The 26,217-nt window shown below is 34.3% G+C and overlaps 1 protein-coding gene across 6 annotated transcripts in view; it reads left to right on the plus strand.

The window, feature by feature from the left end:
- Positions 1–26,217, plus strand: part of ARB2A (ARB2 cotranscriptional regulator A) — a 422,973-nt gene that overhangs the window by 182,106 nt on the left and 214,650 nt on the right. For all 6 annotated transcript variants that reach the window (XM_055429378.2, XM_055429376.2, XM_055429381.2 and 3 more), the window contains one exon: positions 7,332–7,550. In XM_055429378.2, the coding sequence (XP_055285353.1) occupies positions 7,332–7,550 (219 nt within the window). The remainder of the gene's footprint in view (positions 1–7,331; positions 7,551–26,217) is intronic.

Below are 26,217 nucleotides of genomic sequence, written 5' to 3' on the forward strand. Positions count from 1 at the left end.
AGCATAGCTTAGCATTTATGATTATTCATGCTTTAAAGTCTAGCTAGATTGGTTTTAGAAATATTTTATAATAATTTTTTCTTTTTCTTTTCATATTCCTCTTCCTCTTGAGTATAAAATGGCTTCATGTAGATGTTTTAGGAATTTGTACTTAATTGTGATTTAGAATTTTCTTATTGAGTGGAAATACTTTAAAAATGAAAGGTGATCCATAAGTATGGCACTGTACCTAGCATGAGTTCAGTTCAGTTCAGTCGCTCAGTCGTGTCCGACTCTTTGTGACTCCTAGCATAGTGCTTGGTAAATAGTAGCTGCTTATTAAATAACTGTATGAAATCAACGTTTAATGAATGATTGACCCGGTGAATACTTGGAATCTTTCATTATGTTCTCATGCTTGCAAGCAGACTGTGGAACCACAGGCAAAGCACTGGTATGTTCTTAAAAAAAAAAAAAAATTGGATATGATCTTTTAATTGGGAGGATAAAAGAGAAGGGTGACATATTTTAAGATAAAATGATTTATGTAGCATAGTTCTTAAGCAAGTTTTAAGAGTAACATAAAAATTTAATGTATATTGTTTGTATTGTATATGATTGAATCAGAGTGATATTTTGAAAGACCATGTGCCTACCATCTATAGCTAAAATATTTACACAGTTTTATAATGGTAAAGAAGTTAGGAGAACATTTAGAACTTTAAACCAAAAAGGCATAGCTAGCGTGTGGAACGGTATGTTTCATAAGGTATATTTATCCATCCAGGTCTTCTTGGGGACCTGTAATAAAGGCTGTGTCCATAGGATACTCTGTATCCACTTAGGAATTTTGATCTGTCACTGACTAGGCAACAGTTGTAACTTGTTACATTTTAGTTTAATGTATACACATGTGGGTGTATGTTTGTGTCTTTTTATGAGAATGAGAATCAAAAAACAAAATATTTCATAATGCTATAGTATTAAATGATATTCTGTCCTTTATAATGAATGTGTTTTTTATGATTCTGTTGCACATATATGGAATGCTTTGATAAATGAAATATGGATTGTTAGAAGAGATATTTGTGATATTTAAGCAGCATAATGTTCTAAAGCCTAAGAAAAGTTAGAAACAGTTAGGTGATAATGTAAGTGCAAAGTGAATGTTTTAAAATAAATAGCACTCAGATGACCTGATGTCAGAACCGGAGACAAGGGTGTGTGTTTGTCAATATATCCTTCATGTTTTACAGACTCCTAAGGGAACAAGGGAAGATACAATTTCACCTTTTCTGTGCCAAAACATTTTAATTATATCTTCTTCCAACTACAGCGGTTCAGTAACCAAGGAGCTGACATTGATGCATGTGTTGATAAAGCTGCAAACATTCAAAATGAGATTAACAAAGATTTTGAGCAAAGGGTGACAGCTAATTTTGCACAGTATTCTGCATCTAATTCAGGCCAGCGTAATAATAGAATATTTTATACCCGTTTTGTTTCAAAAGGACTTTTATGATGCATTTGTTGTTTGTGGATATCTTTGTATCATACTCAAAAATTATCCTATGGCTTAAAACTATTTGCTTCTATGTTGCAACACTGAAAAAATATTAAAGGGGAAAAAAACCCTTATAATAAGTTTTTTTTTGTAATTGCACTTTGTCCTTAGAACTCTTTGCCTTTATCTTAGTTTATCCTGGCACACTAGCTAGGGAAGGTGTAGAGATCGCAAACATATATTTTCTAATATTTATTAGTATGCACTAATACAATGATCAAGAAAAGTTATATTCAACTTATTTAATTAATAAAACTGTAGTTTCTTTATGCTCTTGAGCTCCTTTGAGCTCATTTCAGTGTATTTCTTTTCTCTTCTATTCTCTACTTGAAGGCAGCTGACAGTCTTCTTTCACTTTTCTTTTTGTTTGTGAAATTTTCTTTCTTTTTTTTTTTTATCCACTCACTTCTCCATCTGCTTTCACTTTTGTTTGCTTGGGCCGTCTCTCATCCCAACTTGATAATGAGGAATGCAGTGTGACCCTGACCTCTATCAGCCCATGCATGACCTTCTGACTCTACCATATAACCTTTGACCTTCTCTTTGACAGCTTGATTAATTACCCTGTGTTATGATTTATGAGTAAGTGCTATGTAAAAATAATAGACAACAGGTGGTCCTCTGAAAACTTTTTGTGGCATGTTTTCTTTTACTGACTAACTTGATGAGCTATTTGAAGTTGGAAACTTACTGGGATAATCTATGTTGGTTCACATTATGGTATTTTTATACCATGGGACACAACATTAGAATTTAGGAAGCTGCAAGTCAAAGCATGGTCATGACAAACATTTTGCAAAATATTAGCATGGTGCTGTTACGTAAATGCAATTGGGAAGAAGCACAAAACGGAGTCAAGTGACATTTCAGGCATTTCAGTCCCAGGTCACGTCTTGAGAAAATTGCTGAAATAATGGAGGGGGCATTTTTCAAGCAGCGCTACAGCTCCAACAGCTATGTTTACTTTAACGCTTCACTAGTGACTTCTGATTGGTTGTCATGACCTCATCTCTGTTGCACCTAGGATGTTGCAACAGTGACATATACATACCTTCTTGTGAAAAAGATGAGAATAAACACAACATACATCTTTCAGAAAGGATGAATGGACATTGGTTTGTCCATTTTAACCATGGATTGATATAGTTTATAGATAAAAACACTTTGGGTTTCATTTCCCTTGAGGATGAGCACCTATCTTGTTTCAAACCAAGCAGATAGAATGCTGAACTTGAAAAATAGGATTGATAAATCTGTGTAAAGTGATCTCTTAAGGAGCCTTGCCTGAAGACCAAACCAGACAGTTCCATAGGTCAAAGGATTCTACTCTGGCCCCTGACCTCTTTGGTCACATGTGGCTTTGCAGTATTGGCAGATTAATATGTAGAGCTGAGTACTTTTCAGATGATTTTTTATTTAGCCAACCACAACAGACTTGAAAAAACGTAGAATTTGTTCCTATTTTTTCGTTTTCCTTATAATTGGTAATTAATAGGCAAATTAACTTAGATAAATCTTCAGTTTTAGCACGGTTTCATTGGGGTCAAAAGTACATTGCATTTCTGGCCAGGCATTTTCAGATTTTATCTATTTGTAGAATCTTCTCTGTAAGTGCACCTCTGTAGTGATTTAATTTCTTAAGCAAGATTTCCTCTTTGGTTCTTTGTGTTTGGCATCACCTGTCTATTCTAGACCTCTGACCTAAGCCATCATTTGTTGATTGAATGATAAATGAACTATTATTTATTAGTAAGTGCATCTATAGACTTCAAAGTAAAGAAGGCCCAGAGGCCTGTGTATTCTGTTTAAATCACAGCAAGCACTTGTGCTGAATAAAATGCTACGGCTAGCAATAAAATTTTGAGAGTTTCTGATTAAGATCCCATGGTTTATACCTTATAAACCACAGATTTGATAATGAAACTATAGTTATAACTCCAAAAGAGTAGAAAATAGGATGAGGTAAATTAAAGAGATAAAGCTTACTTTTACATGTATGTCCTCTTGATCACCGTGATCTTCTGCTAGACTGTGCAATCAAACATAAGAGTTAATTAACAACTTTATGTATGCTTTGTCTCTTCAAATGTTGAATATTGGAATTGATTTGGGTGAATCATTACAAAAGATGCCAGAAGTTTTATTTATTTAGTTGTAGAATGTTAGATAATCAGTTTGATCACTTTATCTTGGTAAAGATAACAGAACTTTCCATGTACATTTGAAATAACCTAGCTTTTCATCTTAGGATAAATTTAACATGTTTAAGGAATAATTAAATTTAAAATACCTCAGTATACAATCTTTTGTGTTCTAAGCATTAATTCTGGGGATCTCCTTTGGAGATATTATACTTGATGCCTAATTTTACAGTTTTGTAAAACTTTATGGGTACATTTGCTAAGTTAAACTAGAATCTCTCACTTATTTCTGTGTGTACTGATTGAGTTAATAGGAATATAAAGAATTTTTAAAATGGTATTTATTCTGATATAAATTGATATCATTCTATTTAAAACAGTTAAATTTAATGACTGGTATGTTGTCTGCTTTGTTTACTTTGACTATTTAATTTGACTCCTTAGTTTATATATATTAATGTTGATATGGCAAAAATCTTTGTAGCTTTATTATGCAGTAGGATTTTTTTGGACAATATATGTGACAGGGAAAAAGGCAAAAAGATAAAGTTTTACTACGTATCTTTGCATGGGATAGTTAACTTTATTTTGTTGTTCCAACTTTCTCCTGCCCATAAAATGGTTATGAATGGTCCCTGTGAATATTACATTAATTATCAGGCAAATTTTAATTGAAAAATGTAAGTTTTTTACAGAATGGTAATTGAATTTGCAGCAAAGACATTTATTAAAATTAGCTCTCATTTCCACAGAAAACGTTCCTGAATATTTCTTGATTGTTATTCCATTAATTGGCAGTATGAAATATCTAAATGATAAAATAGTTTCTGAATAAATCAGATGTTTGAAGAGAAACATTCATTGTTGGAATCAATATGATACAAATTCTCTAATTGATTTATGTAGTTGTGATTTAAAAATAGAATCATTTTTCATCTGTTGATGCCTTGGTGAAAAATTGACATTGTGTCTTCATAAAATTGGACAAATGAGTCATGTAATTTTCAGTTACATAATCAATAACTTAGATAAATACTGCTACTTTGATTATTTATGTTTCTGGTTTTTGTACTTTAGATGGGACACATCAAATTTCAGAGTTCATTTAAAATTAAGGAGGTACAGTAATGTCTCAATCTATGATTTCCAAAAATTGAAGTGAAAACTTCTGTTCAAATAAAGCTGGCATTATTAAAATATTATTTCTAATGATTAAAGTATTAACTAGGGTACTAGTTTTCTCATATTGGTGACTGTAAATTTTATCTAAAGAATTTGCCTTTGTTTGGAGTTTATTCATTGTGCAAAGATGATGTTCATGTTCTATCAATTTATTAAAGTCCTACTTTGTTACCCTGAGTTTGTAATTTTTCATGTTATCATTAAAATGTAATATATCACTATTTTCAACTCTTAAAAATTCCAAGATTCTATTTGGGTCTTGCTAACCCTAACACGTGTTAAGTATGAGAGTCTGTGTGTGTGTGTTTAAAGTTCAATTCACTCAGAGAAGGCAGGGAAAGAACATGACAGGAGACCACTTACTCATGGTACAGAATCTAGTAAGGAGGCAATTTTCTTTTTGGCCTATGGTGACCTTTTTTGACTGTGCCTTACACCAGAGACAGTGTATTGAATGCCTCTATTTCACCCTGTTTAGCAGAGTGCAACAGTGTTCTTTAACTTACTTTTGGTGGGAGGAGAAGTTATAGCTGAAATTTGAGAAGGGCGTGAAAAGTTGTAAGAGACACAAGGAAGAGGGGTAGGAACTTCCTTCAAATGTGATTTTAATAACTAGTCAAGTGTGTCGAACTGTAGAAAATCACCAAGTGACAATATGTCTACCTGACAGTGATCACAATGAATTACAAGACTGTTGAATAGCTATACAGATTAGAATAAAGCAGAACCAAATAAAATATCTTTTGTTGGTAAAACTTTGACTTAATGGCTAAGAAACTTAAAAAAGAAAACTTAAGAAACCTTGTCTTGTGCTTTGTTGAAGAACATTTAAATTTAAAAATGCATCAAGTATTTTATAAGGCCTTTGTGAATGAGATATTTATCTAAAAATTTATTTAAATACATATTGAGGAATATGTGTTATGTTATTAATCAGTTTGGTATATATTATAGTTTTCATATATATAAGACAACTATATCTTAATTACCTTATCACTAAAATAAAAACTTCTCCAAACCATATTGTGGTTTTAGACAATAATATCAACTGATTGGGGTGGGGATTGAAACAATTCCAATGAAGTTTCTAAGTAGCTTGTGAAATAAATTTTAAAAAACCAACGATGTGTAGCAATTTCGTATATTTAAAAATAAGGATAATTGAGTCTGTGCTAATATTGGCTGAATTTACTGCTCTCAGTTTTTTTTAAATTATCTTATGTTTGGTTTGGCAAAAAACGATTAAAATTTAAACTTGACATAGATTCTACAGTTATCGTTTTGGGAAAAGTATACACTTTTGTTTTCGTAAGGATGAGAATTTTTATACTTTATTTTTGATAGCTCTTATTTTTTAAACGTAATATATGTTTTAAGTATGACCTTACAAGATTTTAACAGATGAAATTGGGACACCCACAGTACAGAATTAAATAGAGTCTACGGCCATACCACCCTGAACGCACCCGATCTCGTCTCGTCAGAATTAAATAGAAAAGACAAGATATAACAAGCTTCAAAAATTTGCGTTACTTGTTAGTGGTAATTGTTTATCCTTCTCTGTTTTTTCCTAGTTAGATTATTCCATCAGTTATAATATAAATGCCAAGAGTTTCCTTAATTATAACCAGAGAAAGGTTTGCCTTGCTAGAATTAAGTCAGACAGGAAAACACATTTAAAAACTTTTTAAAAGATTTACTAGCTCAATAAACTATATTTTAAACTTTGAAACTTGTTTCCTGCTACTAGTTGTTAATAAAGAGAGTTTTTATGGTAGCTGAAAAATAAAAGAAATTTCAAGATGAAAAAGTTGTTTCCATACATTATAGTAAGACATTAGTTTATTCTGTTTTGTGATTTGTGTGCCTTCCTGAAAGAAGAGAGGTGAAAAATATCCAATATGTATTTGTAGACATTCTGTGTTCCTGATAATAGAGATATGTAAATCTGGAGACAGTTTACTCCTTACTGATTGCTTATTCTTTTTTAAGTTCAAGCAAATAAAAAAATACCCATTAAAGTGCAATTGTAAAGAAACAAAAATCCAGGAAAATATGGTTGGAATTGTAAACTTCAATTTCAAAGAGGTTATTTTATCAAAATATATATTATAAATATTAATTTTTTGAAAGTGTACTTGTTATTTGGTAATTTATTTCAGTCACTTTTAGAGTTCTGGGAAATCTGAAGTACTTTTTATAAATTTAAATTTATATTTTTAATATGTTACAGTTATATCTTTTTGATCTTATAGATGATCTATGCTTATTTACACACATAATACAGGCAAATAATTTGAAATCACTTTTCTGTTGGAGAAAGTAAAACTATAATCTGTTATAAAGGAATTTTTAGTGAATATGTAACTATGTTTAGTCACTTAGTATGAGATTTTAAGAACTTTTTTATGAATTGAAATGATTTTTAAGATTAAATTATGCTGCCTTTTTTGCTTTCAAAACAGGAAGGATATGGAGTAATAGTACTGAATCCCAATGAAAACTATATTGAAGTCGAAAAGCCGAAGATACCTGTCCAGTCATCTTCTGACAGTTCAGATGAACCAGCAGAAAAACGAGAAAGAAAAGATAAAGTCTCTAAAGAAACAAAGAAGCGACGTGATTTCTATGAGAAGTATCGTAACCCCCAAAGAGAAAAAGAAATGATGCAGTTATATATCAGAGTAAGTAGTGAGCAAGATCATTACTATCTTTCATTATTTCCTTGCCTTTTTTCTTTTTTCAAACCACCACAACAGCTAATATTTGTTGAAAATATTCTGTGTTCAGACCTGTTCTAAGCAGTGTTGCATCCTTTATGAAAGAAGCCTTTAAAATTTATTTTCTATAAATTATTTCATTTTTTAAAAGAAAGTATCAGTTTTTAATTTTTTAAAGATTTATTTACCAAAGGTATTATTTGACTGAAACGTTTTCTGTTTTTTATTCTAAGTAACAAAACACATCATTCTTATTTCAGTGTGATATTTTAAGTTGCACAAAGCAATTAATAATGCACTGTACAAAACATCAGTCTTCATCTTGGGTGGTAATAGTTTTAATGCATTGTTTTCCTACGAGCCACCATCCATCCACAGTGTCTTAACTTCTGAAGGCTGATGGAGGGAGGAAGAGTAATTAATATCTTAATAAATATTTAAGCTGGAATAGTTTAGGGATAGTGTAATGAGGGAACTCGGCCCTCTGCTCTTTTCTTATCCAGTGAACCTTTGCACTTTGTAATGCTAGCAGCATGGGATCGTTATAGCAGTGCTGCCCAAGGAGTTCTAATTCTGTGGGGGGCACAAACAATTTTATCTGCCCTTTGACACATTCTGCTTGATATACACACTGAGCATGATATATATATATATATATATATTTATGTGTGTGTTTGTGACAGATTCATGCAGTTTTCAAAGCCCTTATAATGAGTGCTCAGAATATAAGTGAATAGTTAAGTATGTTCAAAATTCTATTGGATACATAAAATAGTAAATTGATATGTTCTTCAAAATTGAGCAATTCAGAACACTTAAATACAGACAATTTAACATTCTATAAATTATACTGTGAGAGAGTAGTAAAGTTTCAGATTATTCAACTTGAGCTATTTTTCCATTTACTTTAAAACCTCGTTAATAAAGTATTTCATACCACATTCAAGGCGAAATATGTAGCATTCTAAGTTACTTTTAAAATTTTACTTCTGGTTCCATGGCCTTATCACTTTAGTTTGGGCAGCTGTACTCCAAACATTCTAGACATTTGATTATAGGTCAGTCAGCTGAGTAAGTTAGGAGAGTTATACAGTATATAAATTCTCAAAAGCCAAAAATATATATCCAGACAAGAATACCTAAAGCATATCTATCATACAGTGAGTCAAGCAAAAGTTAGGCAGATTTTAGACATTTCTGAAAAGCATCTCACTATTTAATATATTGTTTGAAAAACAAAACCAATGATTATGTTTGGAATTCATAAGTATCATGCTCATTCTATGTGGTTATATTGCATTACCTCCTTTCTTCCACGTGACTGCATCAGGGTCCTGATTTCACCTCTTCTTGATCAATTGTCCTGAGTTTCCTGATTAATATGATCCAGTTGATCAACTACCATCTTAAGACAGAATTTTTAAAAAATTACCCCTGATATTTGGAGTCTAAAAATGAATTGTATAAGTTTTTAAAATATACAAATCATTAGTAATATTCAGTTTCATAAAATGAAAACAAATGTGATTTTGTGTATTAAGTTTTTTCTTCTTAGCTTCTTTTATTTGCCCATGATAAGTACAGATTAAATCATCTGTTTCCGACGTTTGACGTTTTACGTTTTATTTCTTTTCTGATTTCTCTTTATCATGTCACTCTCACTTTGGGTTTGTTCTTTTGTTCTCTTTTGTGTGTGCATTTTCTTTATTCCTTTTTTACATTTCTTTTGTTTATTCCTGTATCTCCTTTTTTATTATACCAAGGGAAAAAATCTTTATGTTGTTTCATTAAGATCTTTTAAATTTCCTTTGTCTTTTTTCTTTAATTCTTTTATCTCTCTTACGCTCCTGCTGTTTTTACTTATTATGTCTTTTTGCCTCTTTCTTGTCTTGTCCCATTTCACTCATCAGTCTAGGTTTTCATTGAAAGCACTAAAAGACGAAAATTGGCTCGTGTAAACAACACAACTTTATACCTGATAGTTATGAAACGTTATTTTTCTTAATAAACATCCTTTCTCTTAAAATCTTACAGGATTGGTTAAAACACCAGAGCTAACCTGACACTCTTAAAACATACTTCTAGATAGTAAGGCATGAACCTGTAGCGGTAAAAGGAATAGTGGTTCATTTTGTGTTAGGTTGCTTAATTCGTATGTAATTTTGATCCACTCTAGAAGTATCTTCTTTCCTTTCCTTTGCTGCTACTGCTGCTAAGTCACTTCAGTCGTGTCCGACTCTGTGTGACCCCATAGATGGAAACCCACCAGGCTCCCCTGTCCCTGGGATTCTCCAGGCAAGAACACTGGAGTGGGTTGCCATTTCCTTCTCCAATGTGTGAAAGTGAAAGTGAAGTCACGCAGTCGTGTCCAACCCTTAGCGACCCCATGGACTGCAGCCTACCAGGCTCCTCTATCCATGGGATTTTCTAGGCAAGAGTACTGGAGTGGCTTGCCATTCCTTTCCTTTACATAACTCCAAATAACAAGTATGTATACTTTTCAGACACAGAGCAGGTATGTGGTAGGGGTGAATTAAGTTTTATTTATATGCTTCTTAGCCATTTACATGTTGAAATAATTAATTTTTTGAACAATCCCATAAGCTAGGTAAATAAGTTTACTCTTACTTTAAAGAAACTGATGGATAGATGGTACATTTTTATCTTGGATCACATAACTAGTAAATGGTGGAACTAAGTGTTAAATAAAACCAGGGCTTCTAGTTACTGTAGATTCTTGCTGTCTTTCTTCTTTGCCACATCGTTCTAGTTGAGAATAAATATGTATCTGAAATATGAAAAGTAAGCCCCTTATTATAAAAGTATGATATGATGTAGTAAACTATATTTGATGATTATGTATAATATAGTAAACAATATTTGATGATTATATAGATTTTTGACCAGTTATCATTTAATAGACACTATTAAATGTCTATAAACAATTTACATTAGTATATTTATATTATTAAATAAATAGTGATATTGAAATATTATATATTTCAACTACTGTCTTTAAATATGATCAATAATATTGACCCCATTTGCAGATGAGGAGATTGAGAGTCAGTACTTTGTAAATTTCCCATGGTCACATAGCTGTTAATTTAAGGTCCATGGGGCAAGAACTCAGTCTATTTTCTTCATTGTTATAATCCAGAACTTAGAACAGAGCCAGAGTAATAAATTTTTATTTGATAAATAAGATGGTAATGCCAGGATTAAAATCCCAAACTACTACTGCTTTTTCTAATGCATCCTGCATTATTAAAGTATACTACATGATTTTCTATGAGGAAACATTCAAACAAACTAAAGTGAAGAAGAATTACATTGTTAGTCCCCTACCCAGTCCGGTAATTGAGAAGACATTCCAGAAACCAATGATAAAAAGTCGGTTTGTCATGATTTATTTGATATCTTGATTGATCTATACATTTTCATCTCAATATTTAAAAGTAAGTTATAGACTTTTCTTTTTTTAACTATATCATCATGGTGCTAAAATGATGGATAAAAATGGAATTTTTTTTTTTGCCAACCTGTTTTCTATTTTTATTTTATACATTTGTTCATAAGAGTACAGCCAGGCTCTGTATTTGCTCTACTCTGTATACAATTTGTGCTTTAATGGGATCTGTAACTTTGCTTTCTGTTCTTTCCCTTAGTCCAAATTCTATCCATGTTGCAGTGCCCAGCTGACATCAGTGACCTCTCCTTACTAAGACTATTGGGAGTTCTTCTGATTAGTTAACTTTTATGGAACTTATCTTGTTTTGTCTTGAGCTATCTCTTGTGTTTTGTCTCATAATATTATTACCAATTTATCTTTCATGCCTTTCCAATATAGCCCTACACTCCTTTAAGCATGCTTTATAGACTTTGGAATTACATATCAATCCTTTTGAATAAGCAAATAGGAGTCAGTTGTTATAACAGTACAGTCATACTGTCATAAAGTCAGGAACCCATGCTAAATCTATGCACTAGGATCCAATCTCCTGGAAGGAAACCAAAGCAGAAAGATTAGGCCTTAGTCTAGATATACGTGGATAATGTGACGTGTAGCATAGGAACGAGGGGTATTCTGGTATCAAGCTGGAGCCTAAGAGGACCAGTATTTAGACTAAGGAAGAAGGTGCTTAAAAGAACTTTAGAGTATGTAGGGGGCGTATAGGCAAAAGTGATGCTGATCTGTGTAATACTGGGTTAGAATTACTTGAATATCTCTACCTTAGGAAACTTAGTTGTGGGCTGTAGTGACAGGAAGTAAAATAGAGGGATTAGACCCAGAACATTAAAAAAAAAAAAACTAGAAGAGGAGGCGGGGGGAGAAGATCACATGGCCACAGAAGGAAAAATCCAAATGTGGAGGAGACATTTAGAAAATAGGAATCTTGGCAGAGCCTGACTTTACACATTAAAGATACTCAAATATTTATGGATTGATTGCTTGTTGACATCCATCAAAAAACTTATTCCTCAACAGGCGAGATATTTGGTGTCTAGTTGTCTGACTGATTTTTTTTCCAGCATATATGTGAATTTTTGCAATTGTTCAGAAACACCCAGCTCTGATAAACTGAAACTTTCTTTTCAAAAAATATGTTTTTTGATGTTCTGAGTTGGGCTATATCCAAAATATTGGTGAAGGCTAATTCATATCCTTTCTTCTCTTCTGTACCTCTTTTCTATGTGAATGCCACTGGAGTCACTTCTGTGTAGTGATTTAGCAACCACATTCAACTCATTATTACAATCAGTGATGGTTTAGCCTCTGAAACCATTTTATTTTCCTAGAATATTCAAGTATTTGATTTTTCTTCCTCTGGCATGTAGTAAATAGCCAAAATCTTCTTTGAACTTTTTGCAAATATCTAGTATACACCAGCAGAAATAAAGTAGAATCCAGGCCTAAAACTTTAAGATTAGCAAGATATGCTGCTGCTGCTGCTGCTGCTAAGTCACTTCAGTCGTGTCCGACTCTGTGTGACCCCATAGACGGAAGACCACCAGGCTCCCCCGTCCCTGAGATTCTCCAGGCAAGAACACTGGAGTGGGTTGCCATTTCCTTCTCCAATAGTTTTGTTTTACTTACTAAATGAATATAAATAGATATGACTAACTATTGGGTTATGTAGCACATTTCTGATGCATTAGGAACAGAGCTTGAGAGATCAAAGTACTTAGTCTTTCATGTGGCAACTTTCCTTAACTACGAAATAATGTACTTTCTGGCATATATTATGGCTTATTAAGGGGATTGATTTGGTCTAGGCAATAAACATCATGTCAGACATGCCTGGCAGGAAAACCTGCTTAATATGTTTTGTAATAAGATGGAATTTTTTGTTCTCGAAAACATCTGCCAACTGAATTCAAGAGTGAAGACAGAAAATGTCATCAATTTAGTGGTAATCCTATAAATTTAGTTTCTTTTTGAGCAACACATTTCAAGACACAAAATTCCCAGTGTTAATCACCACTGGTTATAGTACTTTGTAAAACGATGAAACAAAAACATTTTATTTTTATATAATGTGTTAATTAATTCATAATGAATTTTAATATTTCAACTGATAAAATTTTAACAAGCATCTTGCCAACAGATCATTTTTTAAAGCATCTGTTTTTTAATGTGTTGGGTTGAGAACTGAGTCAAATGGCTAAATATATACATATATTCTTTTTAAAAACATATTTCAACCCCCATAATTATAGATACACTATTTTTTCCCCTTAGACCACCAGGGGCTGCTGCTGTTCATACTGAATATTGCTTTCCTCAGAAACTGAATACACAAATCACACTACCTTTTTCTTTCTTCCTTTTTTCCCCTTTAGCCCAAAACATTTAAAAATATAACTAGAAAGAAAAGTGCATAGACTTAGCTAGTAACTTAATTATCAATATAAGAATGTATTTTTAAACATTTTCTATATTCTGGGACATCTACATTTTCCAGGTAAACTTAAAACCTGTAGTCATTGAGGGCAGATTGTGATAATAACTCTTTTATTTCCTATTTTTAGTATCTGAGTAACATTCAGAATCATCCCCTTTGCAGGAAGAGAGTGTGGAGATGAGATTAAAAGTGCAGAGTCTCATAGACCTGAACTTGAATCGCAGCTCTTCCACTTAATATAGTGTCACTTCAAATAAGTTAACTTCCTTATGCCTCAGTTTTTTTGTCTGAAAAAATGGAATGATAATATATGTAAAGTGAACATAGTATCTGGCACATAGAAAGTCTGGGGACTTCTGGGCCAATAAATAACATCCTGTCTTCTCTCAAGCTGAGAATCAGTTGAGATACAATTTAATTTCAAGATCCTCTTGCAACGTTTGGTACCTGGTACCAAAAATAATACCTCTATGTTACCCTCCTGGGTTTGAAACCTACTAAGCACTACAACATAGGAATCAGATAAAGGGAGATCAAAACATCAGTTTTGCTAATTGATGTAGTTCAACTAGAAAACTTGGCTTAGACCTGTGGCTAAATTTAGACTTTGTAGTATATTAACCCCTGCAGTGAATTTTTACCTTTCCTCCAAACAGCCAGTGTGCCTTAACATGATAGAAAGCAAGCAGGAATTAATCGTTCCTGAGGTAGACCATTACTATTACTATTTGAGTTTTTTAAGAACCTTAATACAGCAGTATTAAAATATAATGATTCTGTGTTCACTGAAGCATTGCTTAGTTTCTTCATTTTAAGGTTTTCATTGAAAAAAACAGCTGTGATCAAATCTAATTACAGAGAAAGTTTCCATAAAGTTGTTTAATTGTAAAGCTTTGAAGGGGCCATAATTCTCTTTCAGATCATCAGAAATTAACCTTTGGATTTTCATCCTTCATGTTACCAAAACCTAGTAAACACAGTAGATTTTTAAATAAATATTTGATGAATGCATATTTGAATAAATGCTTACTTGCATTAACCTACAAAGCAAAAGAGACAGACCCTTCACAATATAAACCTACTCTTTGATGTTGACTAGCATGAGGTTGAAAGAACTGTGAGACTATGTATATTATGTCTAAATAACACTAACAGAAAATTACTGCATTGTTCTATGAATTCAGAAGAATGGCCATTTTTAAGTGTACCAGGCATTCTTTGGATGCATTTAAAAACAAGTCAAAATGAGGAATTAGAAATAAGTAAAATAATTAGATACTTAGATTTGAAACAGAAATTACAGTGAAGACCAAAACTTTGCATTTAGGGATTTTGATTGGTCACTGGTGAATTTTAGTGGGGGGATTCTGCCATAAATATAATGTAGTTGAAAGAATAAGAACTTTAGAATCAAAAATCTGTCACTTACAAGCTGATTTTAGGCAAGTCATCTCTCTCTTCTCTTTTGAGTTTCCATTTCTTCTTCTGTAAAATAGGGATAATCATAGCTATTAGTCTGTTGAATGGAAAGAATGAGATAAATTAATGTATATGAAAACAACCAGTGAGATGCCTACTATCCAGTATATCCCCTTTTCTTTCTCTTCCCTCCTTACCCCTTTTCCCTTAGGAAACATGGAGAGAATTATGCTGGAGACTCCCCATGGACAGAGGAGCCTGACGGGCTACAGTCCATGGGGTTGAAAAGAGTCAGACATGACGGAGTGACTAAGCACACACACATGACCAGAGGATGTCTTTACCGATTAGTTTACATTCTGTGCTTCTCAAACCTTTTGGTCTCAGGACCCCTTCACAAATGCTTAAACATTATTAAGGTATGGATTATATCTACTGATATTTTCCATAAAAAGAATTAATCCTGAGAAATTTTTAAGTATTTATTTTAAAATAACAATAATAAACCCATTTGACATAAATTAACATATGTTTGAGAAATAAGTATATTTTCCAAACAACACAAAGTGAGATGTATGGCATTTTAAGTCTTTAATGTTTGACTTAGCAGTCCATGGGGTCTCAAAGAGATGGACATGACTTGGTGACTGAACAAAAGCAACATGAAGAAAATTTAACTTCACACAGATACACATTTGTATAAGGAAGAAGTATTTTTAAAGGTTTTTTCAGACAATTATGTATATTCTTCTTTGATGCTATACCAACATTCAACAAGAAGTAGTTTCTTAAAGATTAGCTGCTGTGTGAATCTAAAACACACCAGTGAGCATTTCATACTCTCCTTTATGGAAATCCACTGGTCTTTGTTGTACTTTGAATATATCTTTTACCCAAAGATGACCGTATAACATCACATAGTGGTCATTTCCAAAGTATTATTTCATTGAGTTATGCATACCTTCCAAATGTTGACATATATTTTTGTTGTTGTTTTTTAGTCGCTCAGTTCTGTTTGACTCTTTGCGACCCACTGGACTGCAGCACGCCAGGTTTTCCTGTCCATCACCAACTCCTGGAGCTTGCTCAAACTCACGTCCATTGAGTCAGTGATGCTTTCTAACCATCTCATCCTCTGTTGTCCCTTTATCCTCCTTCTTTCAGTCTTCCCAGAATCAGTGTCTTTTCTAATGAGTCAGCTCTTCCCATCAGGTGGCTAAAGTATGGGGCTTCAGCTTCAACATCAGTCCTTCCAGTGATATTCAGGGTTGACCTCCTCATCTTCTCCAACACCACATTTCAAAAGCATCAGTTCTTCAGCGCTCAGCTTTCTTTATAGTCCAACTCTCACATCCATACATGACTGCTGGAAAATCCATAACTTTGACTAGACAGACCTTTGTCAGCAAATTAATGTCTACGTTTTTTGATATGCTATCTCAATTTGTCATATCTTCTTCCAAGGAGCAAGCATCTTTTAATTTCATGGCTGCAGTCACCATCTGCAGTGATTTTGAGGCCCAAGAAAATAAAGTCTGTCATTGTTTCCCCATTTATTTGCCATGAACTGATGGGACCGGATGCCATGATCTTAGTTTTTTGATTGTTGAATTTTAAACTTGCTTTTTCTCTTTCCTCTTTCACCTCCATCAAGAGGCTCTTTAATTCCTTTTCGCTTTCTGCCATAAGGGTGGTATCATCTGTATATCTGAGGTTATTGCTATTTCTGCTGGCAATCTTGACATTTTATTATGTAGTATTAAATATTCCTCTTTATTGCTATTCCTACCATTCTCACCCACAAAGCTTTTAAGAACTGAAAAACAAAAACTATCAAGCTTATCATGCAATATACAAGTTTCCCAAAATTTTAATTTTATCCAGAAATCTCAATTTTTATCATTGGTGACAAATCATTGTTTTCCTTAAACTATCAGGCTTTATTCATTTCCAGGAAAATGACTTCCAAATATTGAATCATAGTTTGTTTCTCAGTCTTACAAGTAAAAATGGTATTCCGTTAAGTGGCTGCTTTAGCTCACAACTCAATCAATTACACAACTAGTTTTCCTCCAGACAACCGTAACATAGTTTGGTTTACAGGTGCTTAATGCATTCCTTCTATTCATCACTCAGAATATTAAATATATATACTCAGGGATTGAGATTTAATAAAAAATAGTTTATCTGCTTCATCAGCATCTTTAAGCAAACTTACCTTTTTTTCCTCTTAGTATATGGCAGTGAATAATACAATGAGTACTATAGTTTAGCAGGACTACTGTGATCTGTGCTGTCACAGAAGTTTTATTGTCCATTGCTTTTCAACTGATAATGCAAATGCTAACACAGTGAAAAAGATGAATAATGTCTTAGTGTTGTTATGCAGATAGCCTGAAAGGGTCTCTGGAAACCCCAGAGGTTTGCAGACGTTACTAGACTTACTCTACATCTCCTTTCTGGAGTTGAGCGTAGAATCAACAATAGCATTTGATAGTAACTGGATTCAGTAATTGGATCCATCATGCTTCTATTTGATTTTGATCATGACTCACTTTGGTCATGGTCACAGCTTCCACCCCTTTCTTGGTAAAGAGGGTCAACATAAGACCCTCTGTCCCCAACTCCTTTCACCCTTATGCTTCCATTTGTATGTCGTTGTTCAGTCACTAAGTCGTGTCCAACTCTTTGCAACCCCGTGGAATGCGGCATACCGGGCCTCTCTTTCCTTCACTGTCTCTTGGAGTTTGCTCAAACTCATATCCATTGAGTCAGTGATACTATCTAACCATCTCATCCTCTACCACCCGCTTCTCCTTTTGCAGTTAAAAATAGTTGTCTGTTCCTGCAATCCTCACAATGGTCTTGTGTATTATCCTGACTTTGCAGATCCTTGAATGAGACTCAGACATAAATAGACTGACTCGTAGTTACATACCTAATAAGAGTAACTAAACCAAGGTTTGAGCACCAAGATTAACTATACTTCATTCACTCCTAGTGTTCTTTCTTTCACTTTCATACAGGAGCAGGAGAATGAAAAGATTCCTTGAGAATTCTTGTGCAGAATGCATTTATAATTATGCCATCAGAGAAAGGCCATTATTTATGCATATATAGCTCGGTCAATTGAAGATTGCTTAGATGGTCATCTTCTTTCACTGATTTTAAAACTTTTTATCACATATTAACATCTCTGAATTTGGGCTGCATCTTAAAAATTAATATCATATCATGGATTATTTGGGCTTCCCTGGTGGCTCAGATGGTGAAGAATCCTGCAGTATAGGGAACCTGTGTTCGATCCCTGTGTCTGGAAGATCCCCTGGAGAAGACAATGGCTATCCACTCCAATATTATCCCTGGAGAATTCCAAGGACAGAGGAGCCTGGCGGGCTACTGGCCGTGGGTCAGGAAGAGTCAGACACAACTTGGTGACTGCCACTTTCTTTTCACATGAATTATTTGTTGACATGAAACAGTGGTACCTTTTAGAATTGATGGTATCTTCAGTTCAGTTCAGTTCAGTTCAGTCGCTCAGTCTTGTCCGACTCTTTGCGAACCCATGAATCACAGCACGCCTGTCCAGGCCTCCCTGTCCATCACCAACTCCCGGAGTTCACGCAGACTCATGTCCATCGAGTCGGTGATGCCATCCAGCCATCTCATTCTCTGTCATCCCCTTCTCCTCCCACCCCCAATCCCTCCCAGCATCAGAGTCTTTTCCAGTGAGTCAATTCGTCTCTTAGATGGATGAAATATGGAATGAAACAGGCTGCCTGTGGCACAGCTCTGAGGGGATGTAATTTTTACTGCGTACTCCCTAGAGTTATACAGTGTATAGACTGTTTGGTATTACGGTGTTGCCCTAGTAGAGGTGATATGGAGGTTGTTCTTTTTCTTACATTTTACCCCCCGTTTGATCCCACAAATTGTATAAAGACCACCTGCCTCCTGTTTGGCAAGTAGTGACCCCTCAACAAATATTTATTTGTTACCTGCATGTCTTTGTAGTCAGTTATGTTCATTTACATGCCAAAGCAGTTTGAGAGGAGGTTTAAATTCTCTCCAGTGCTAGATGTTATTTGAGAAAATTTTCTCTAGTTGGTAAACCTAGATGGAGAACCTAGGAAGTAATGACTCAATGACTGGATTAATAGAGATATTAGCCCCTAAGTATACTAATTGTTTGCATTATGCCTTTTACTTTTAAAATTTCTTATGGTATTTTCAAGATAACTGAAATAACTAACAGTGTGATGACAGTACAGTGTCACTTACAGGTTACATTCTGTTAGCACATCCTCATTGATTTTGCTTCATGTCCCAAGTTGTAGATGCTAATGATAAAATATGGGAGGAGAAGACATTTAATTTCTACTCAAGGCACCTGAAATTAGGCAGGATGACATATCAAGATATTAAGTGTATCTTGAAACTGGAAAAAATGTATTCTGTTGAGTGACTTCGAATGAATCTCTTCACATTTCGATTTGGTTGAACACAGTTTTTAAAATATCTTGCTTGGTCTGGCCCTTTGTGAGATATAGAGGTGGAAAAGCCAAAATCCCCATTCTCTAGGGACTCACTCACGATCTAGTGGGGATGCTGAAGTAGTTATAGGCAACTCAGATGGTAGGCAAATGGTGGTAAATATTTTGAAGCAGTCATATGATCCATTAGCGAGGTGTAAGGAAGGGAAAATATATTTTTCAATGAATAATGCAAAGGATCTTTTACAGCTATTAATACATCCTTGGTAATAAAAATCAGATCTTAGAGATTCAGTTACAGACTACATTGAATTTTAAAGTTAGAGAACTATTTTATACATTTTATTAATTAAATACAATCTATTATTACAATGAGAATCTCAGTTTTTATGCAAGTTATTTATAGACAGTCTTTGAAATATATGTTATATAACATTTTTTGGGGATTGAGTATTTTAAACCACTTCAAAATTTTGGCACTTTAAAGGAATTAATTAGGTAGATGTTTCTGACCCATTCTGAAAACTGTAATATTTCAATTTTAATTTAGTGCACTGGTATTCTTGACGCTAAAATGGTTTTGCCACTACTCTTAGCTCAAATGAAGCTAATTAAACATATAAGGAGAATATCAAAACTGCTGGAAGCATTTAATGTCCCTTAACTAATCTTTTTTTCTCTTGCCTTCCATCCCTCCACCAAATGGTCTGTAGTATATTTACTTTATATCTGTGGTATATTCATTCATTATTTCGGAGAAATAATGCAATTCAATAATAAAGCACCTAACCTTTGAATAAAGATTTGTAGATCAGAAAACACATTTGTGTTTTGTTCTTTAGGAAATGCAATAAGAAATTGATAAGTAGTTTTCATTTTTTAAAAATTTCTATTTAGGTTTCACATTTTTAAAATTGCTAATGAAATTACTGACATTTGTTAGTTCCTTCTTACATGGGTTTATGTAATTATTTTGGGGAAAAGATCTAAATAAGCAGCTTTCTTCAAAATGGATTAAAATGGTGACCAGGTTAATCTTCATGGGAGTTCTTGAAGGTCCTTCTCTACTTCAAATTATTGTTAACTAATGGAGCATCTTACATAATGTCGTTTAAGTAGAAAAAGTGTAGAGATTCCATTTTAAGATTCTAAAATAACTGTGCTCATCTCCATATACATGCCTTCCTTCTTTACACTCCGCCCTGTCCTTGACCTCAGTTTTTGCTAGAGAAAGTTTGATGTAAGTCATTCCCTATGTGGGAATATTTTAAAATTTCATTAGGATAAAGCTTGTGATTTAATCATCTTTTTTACCCTGTGCCCGTGTGCTCAGTCACTTCAGTCGTGTCCGACTCTTTGTGATCCTAAGGACTGTAGCTCACCAGGCTCCTCTGTCCGTGGGATTCTCCAGGCAAGAATTCTGGAGTGGGTTACTGTGTCATTCTCAGGGAGATCTTCCAGACCCAGGGATTGAACCCACATCTCTTATGTCCTGCTTTGGCAGGCGGGTTCTTTACCACTGCGCAACCTGGGAAGCCTGTTCAGTTCAGTTCAGTCACTCAGTCATGTCCGAGACTATGCAACCCCATGAATCACAGCACGCCAGGTCTCCCTGTCCATCACCAACTCCCAGAGTTCACTCAAACTCATGTCCACAGAGTCGGTGATCCCATCCAGCCATCTCATTCTCGGTCGTCCCCTTCTCCTCCCGCCCCCAACCTTTCCCAGCATCAGAGTCTTTTCCAGTGAGTCAACTCGTTGCATGAGGTGGCCAAAGTATTGGAGTTTCAGCTTTAGCATCAGTCCTTTCAATGAACACCCAGGATTGATCTCCTCCAGAATGGACTGATTGGATCTCCTTGAAGTCCAAGGGACTCTCAAGAATCTTCTCCAGCACCACAGTTCAAAAGCATCAATTCTTCGGTGCTCAGCTTTCTTCACAGTCCAACTCTCACATCCATACATGACCACAGGAAAAACCATCGCCTTGACTAGACTGACCTTTGTTGGCAAAGTAATGTCTCTGCTTTTTAAAATGCTATCTAGCTTGGTCATAACTTTCCTTCCAAGGAGTAAGCGTCTTTTAATTTCATGGCTGCAATCAGCATCTGCAGTGATTTTGGAGCCCAAAAAAATAAAGTCTGTCACTGTTTCCACTGTTTTTCCATCTATTTCCCATGAAGTGATGGGACCAGATGCCATGATCTTTGTTTTCTGAATGTTGAGCTTCAAGCCAACCTTTTCACTCTCCTCTTTCACTTTCATCAAGAGGCTTTTGAGTTCCTCTTCACTTTCTGCCATAAGGGTAGTGTCATCTGCATATCTGAGGTTATTGATATTGAATCTGTTCACAGAAATGCATTGTTTCTTTTGTATTGTTATATCCTGGATTTATCAGTAATTTATGGCATATGATTCCCTGTTTTGAGAGCTTCCTATATGCCACATGCTTTATGTGTTTCATTTTATACTCAGGTAGCCCACTCTTCACCAATTTGGGAATTATTTGCTTATATTCTTGTGTCTTGCATTTAATTAAGTATTCACCTTGTCTTATTCATCTTTGTATCCACAGTGTCTGGCTCATGATGGGTACCCAAACAGTAGCTAAATGGAGTGACAAATCTTTTATTTTGATAAGGGTGACATTCTTATAGGCAAACTCATAAAATGGAACCTAGTGACCCGATCAGAGAAAATAAGTGTTTCTTTGATGACTATGGAAAACTGAAAATGGTTCAAACATTTTTAAAGACTAATTTTAAAATATTTTCTAATATATTTAAATAACAAAGAATGTGTCATCTATATGATATTAAATCTGTTTGAATAGCAATAGCAACCATTTAGCTAAAAGTATGCAGCACAAGGTTGCCCATTGACTTGAAATATTTCAAAAAATTTTGTAAGATTAATAATCAAAAAGGCTATATTTAAAGGCCTAAGCATAGTTCCCCTCTCTGTTGAGCAGTCTTCTGGTTTACTGCCTTGTGCAAGTCAAGGCACACTCACAAGACTAGAGTAATCCTACAATCGAGCTGCTGAAATGACACTCATCTGGTCCAGTTAGTTGTGCCAGGCTCTGTTCTCACCACACATTCTGAGGAATTCTTGTCCTCGCTTAGCTTCATCCCCAGATTGACCTCACCCTGCATGAGGAGGATGGTCTCTCTCTCATTCAGCAGCTGCCCAAGTACTGCTTTCTCCAGAGCTAAAACCTCTGTGCCAAGGGGGCGTCTCCCTCCGACACTGGTCTGATCTCTGTAGACCCTTACTAACAGGAAAAAGATAAAGCCGTTACACCAAAATATCCTAAATAAATATGCAATAATATAATTCTCAAAATTAGCCCAGAAAGATTACCCAGTTAGCTTATAATGATCATTTTTAGACATTTGAAATGGAACACTTTTTCATCATGTCAGTTGAACATCTAAAAGTAGAACATTGTAAGAGGTATCTAATAATCCTGGACATTTTACAGGACTCTATTCAAATTCTAAAGAATTCTTCACAAAGTACTTGCCCTATGTCTATTAATACCTAGCTTTAATGTTCCCTCCTTTGTAAAACTCTTCCTGACCCTCTCACTCCTCCTTGTCCTGCCCCCCCCCAACCCACTGCAAAAGCAAACATGCACACACAAACACTCCCAAAAGTGACCACGGCCACCTCCCCACCGTGTAAATTGTATTTGGTATATGTTTTAGCATTTTTCCAAATTAAGGAAATAATTGAGTTTATATGTTTGCTATCCAAAGTAGATATCTAATTATTTCATATAAAGGCTTACATTTAGTTCATTTCTCCATAAAGGTCTCTTTAGCAAGGTTGTCTGTGACTAGAATTATCATTTACTTTACACTAGAATCTCTGGTCAATTTTTGTGCTTAAGGGAGTCAGTTCAAATCGTGGTGGGTAGCCCAGATTGCCCAGGTCCACCTGCTTAAAATTTACAAGGAACTTTATCGATGACATTATTGCATTGTGAAAATACTGTTACTGTTTCAATCATCAAACTAAGAATTGCCACTGAAGCCTGATAATGACTTGTGTACTTATTAGCAAGGACAGTATAAACAGCAGCTCCAACACGTTAAGCGTTTGAATGGATTTCTATCTGTAAATATACTGTGGCAAAAATGCCACTGAATATTTTTTATTATAGGAAAATTTTTAAATTAGAAAAATTATCAATTATAGCATTTAATTTTAAGATTAAGAATATTGGCAAAGGTGTGTTTAGTCAGTTTGTCTTTCAAGTGTTCTGATATGCGTTAGTTCTAAGTCCTGTCTCTTCTAAATAGAATGTATGTGATCAAGAGTATGTCTCTAAATGGGAAAATTTTATAACTATTATAAATCTGGTGATTTGAGTACTATCTGTAATTTTGTTTTGTGTTGCCTTATGTGCATTAGTAGATTAAATAAATTTAAACGTGGCTGAGTTGAATGTGGGAATATGGGAATAAAGTCAGAAGAGCCGTAACTTATATTTCATTGTGAAAAACAATCAACATGAAACTCAACCAACTATCCTTAATGAGTTTGCAGTTCAGCTGTTAACAGGTGATTTTTCAGAGAAGTTTTCTTTCTTTTTTTTTTTTTTTTTTTAGTACCTCAGCCAATAAGTTCTTACACTATTCATCAAATATTTATTGAAAAGCACTATGTTAGGCACTTGGGATATGAAGATCAATAAGACATCACCATTCCCGTATGAACTCGATAAGGGTATGGACACAATGAGAGAGGAATGCGTCAGATTCCAGATAGTTCTCAAGTTGGAGACCCAGAGGACATAATCAAGTTAGAGGCTGAGCGCGGCCGATCCAGGGACAGTTTCCTGGATGAGGTGATACCTGGAAAGCATCCTAAGTTATCACCACTAAGGGAGGGAAGTAGACGTTGAGGGGAAGAAGTAGACGGGAAAGGGAGAAGGCATTCACAGCAGAAGAAATTATATAAACAAAGGCACAGAAGCAGGAAAGAGTGTGTGTGTTCGAGTTCAGGGGAAAGTGGTTAGACTAGAAAGTTTAACACTATAAATAAAATTATTAATTTATAAAAAGTAATATCTAAAGAATATGTTAATTTTTCAAAGCAGATAGAATGGTTTTTGTTTAGTTACTCATTATATATCTTGAACCAGAACTGGAGTTTAGCTGTTTATTGTGTTCAGTTTAACATAGTATTACAGAATTCTTATCTACTTGAGTTGACAGTATGTGACTAAGAAAATAAAGTGAATATTTGGCAGTGTCTGGTACCTACACTAGTATTAACTTATATTTTCATCTAGTCTGTTTATGGTTCTGTTAGCATTTGACTACTTTAAATGACTTATTATCAAATATGCAACAAATATGTGATGTGTAAAAATAATAAACACCAGAGTATCGACCCAACTTAAGAAATAGAATTTTAATAGTACCTTAGAAAACTCACCCATGCCTCCTTTAGTCACATCCATGTCTTCCTGAATTTTGTATTAATATTCCCTGTGCTTTTTATTCGGAGAAGGCAATGGCACCCCACTCCAGTACTCTGGCCTGGAAAATCCCATGCAGCCTGGTAGGCTGCAGTCTGTGGGGTCACACAGAGTCCGACACGACTGAGCAACTTCACCTTCACTTTTCCTTTCATGCATTGGAGAAGGAAATGGCAACCCACTCCAGTGTTCTTGCCTGGAGAATCCCAGGGACGGGGGAGCCTGGTGGGCTGCCATCTATGGGGTCGCACAGAGTCGGACCGACTGACGTGACTTAGCAGCAGCAGCAGCAGCAGTGCCTTTTATTATAACTCACTAACTATATTTGTTTACCCAAATAATATATTAATTATATAATTTTGTTTTTTTCTTTAATTTATAGCACATTTACTTCCTGTCTGGAATTTGCAATTTTTTTTTGCACACAGAACTAATATATATGTTTAGCAATAGTTCATTTTTGCTTCTATGTGATATTTAACTATCTGCTTTACTATTCATGGACATTGCTAGTGTGTTTTCTATTTTTGCTATTTTGAGCTTCTAATGAACATTCTTAAATTGTTCCTGGTGTTCATATGTAAAAATTTTCTCTAGATTCTATACTTAAGAGTAGAATTACTGGGTAACAAGTTATTTCTGAAAGTAGTTGTATGAATTATCCTGATCAGCGGTACATCCATTCATCTTGCTTCATATCATTCTCAGATCTTTGTGTTATCTTTTAAATGTTTGTTAATTTGAAGATTATTATGTGGTATCCCATTGTGGTTTTAATTGGCATTACCTTTATTACTAATGGTACTGAATATATTTTCAATTTTAATTGGCCATCTCAGTTTCCTCATTTGTAAATAGCCTATTATGCCCATTTTGTTATTGTTTATCTTTTCTTATTGATTTGTAGATTTTATTTACATATTACAAACCACTCTTCCACTCTGGTTTGTCTTTTCATTTGTTTGATGTCTCTTGAGAACATTCTTAATTTACATATACTAAAATTTATCAGTTTTTTTCTGTATGATTTACCCTTTAATGTCGTGTTTAAGAAGTTCTTACCAACTCTTGAGTTCACAAATATATTCCCCTATATTTTCTCTAACGTGCTTAAGAATTTTTCATTTTACAGCTTCAGTTCACATTCTATCAGGAATTGATTTTTAAGTTTGTAGTGAAGTGAATCCAGTTTCATTTTTTTCCATTTTGATAATTATCCTGACCCTCCTTATTCAAAAGACAAACTTTTCTCCAGTGATATTTAAGTGTTTTGTCCAGTAGAATTTTGTTTTTGTGTTTACTCTGAGGAATACATCTCACTT

This window comes from Moschus berezovskii, chromosome 8 (genome assembly GCF_049115385.1).
Source record: "Moschus berezovskii isolate FMDL1 chromosome 8, NW_MosBer_1.0, whole genome shotgun sequence".
NCBI classification, from domain to species: Eukaryota; Metazoa; Chordata; class Mammalia; order Artiodactyla; family Moschidae; genus Moschus; species Moschus berezovskii.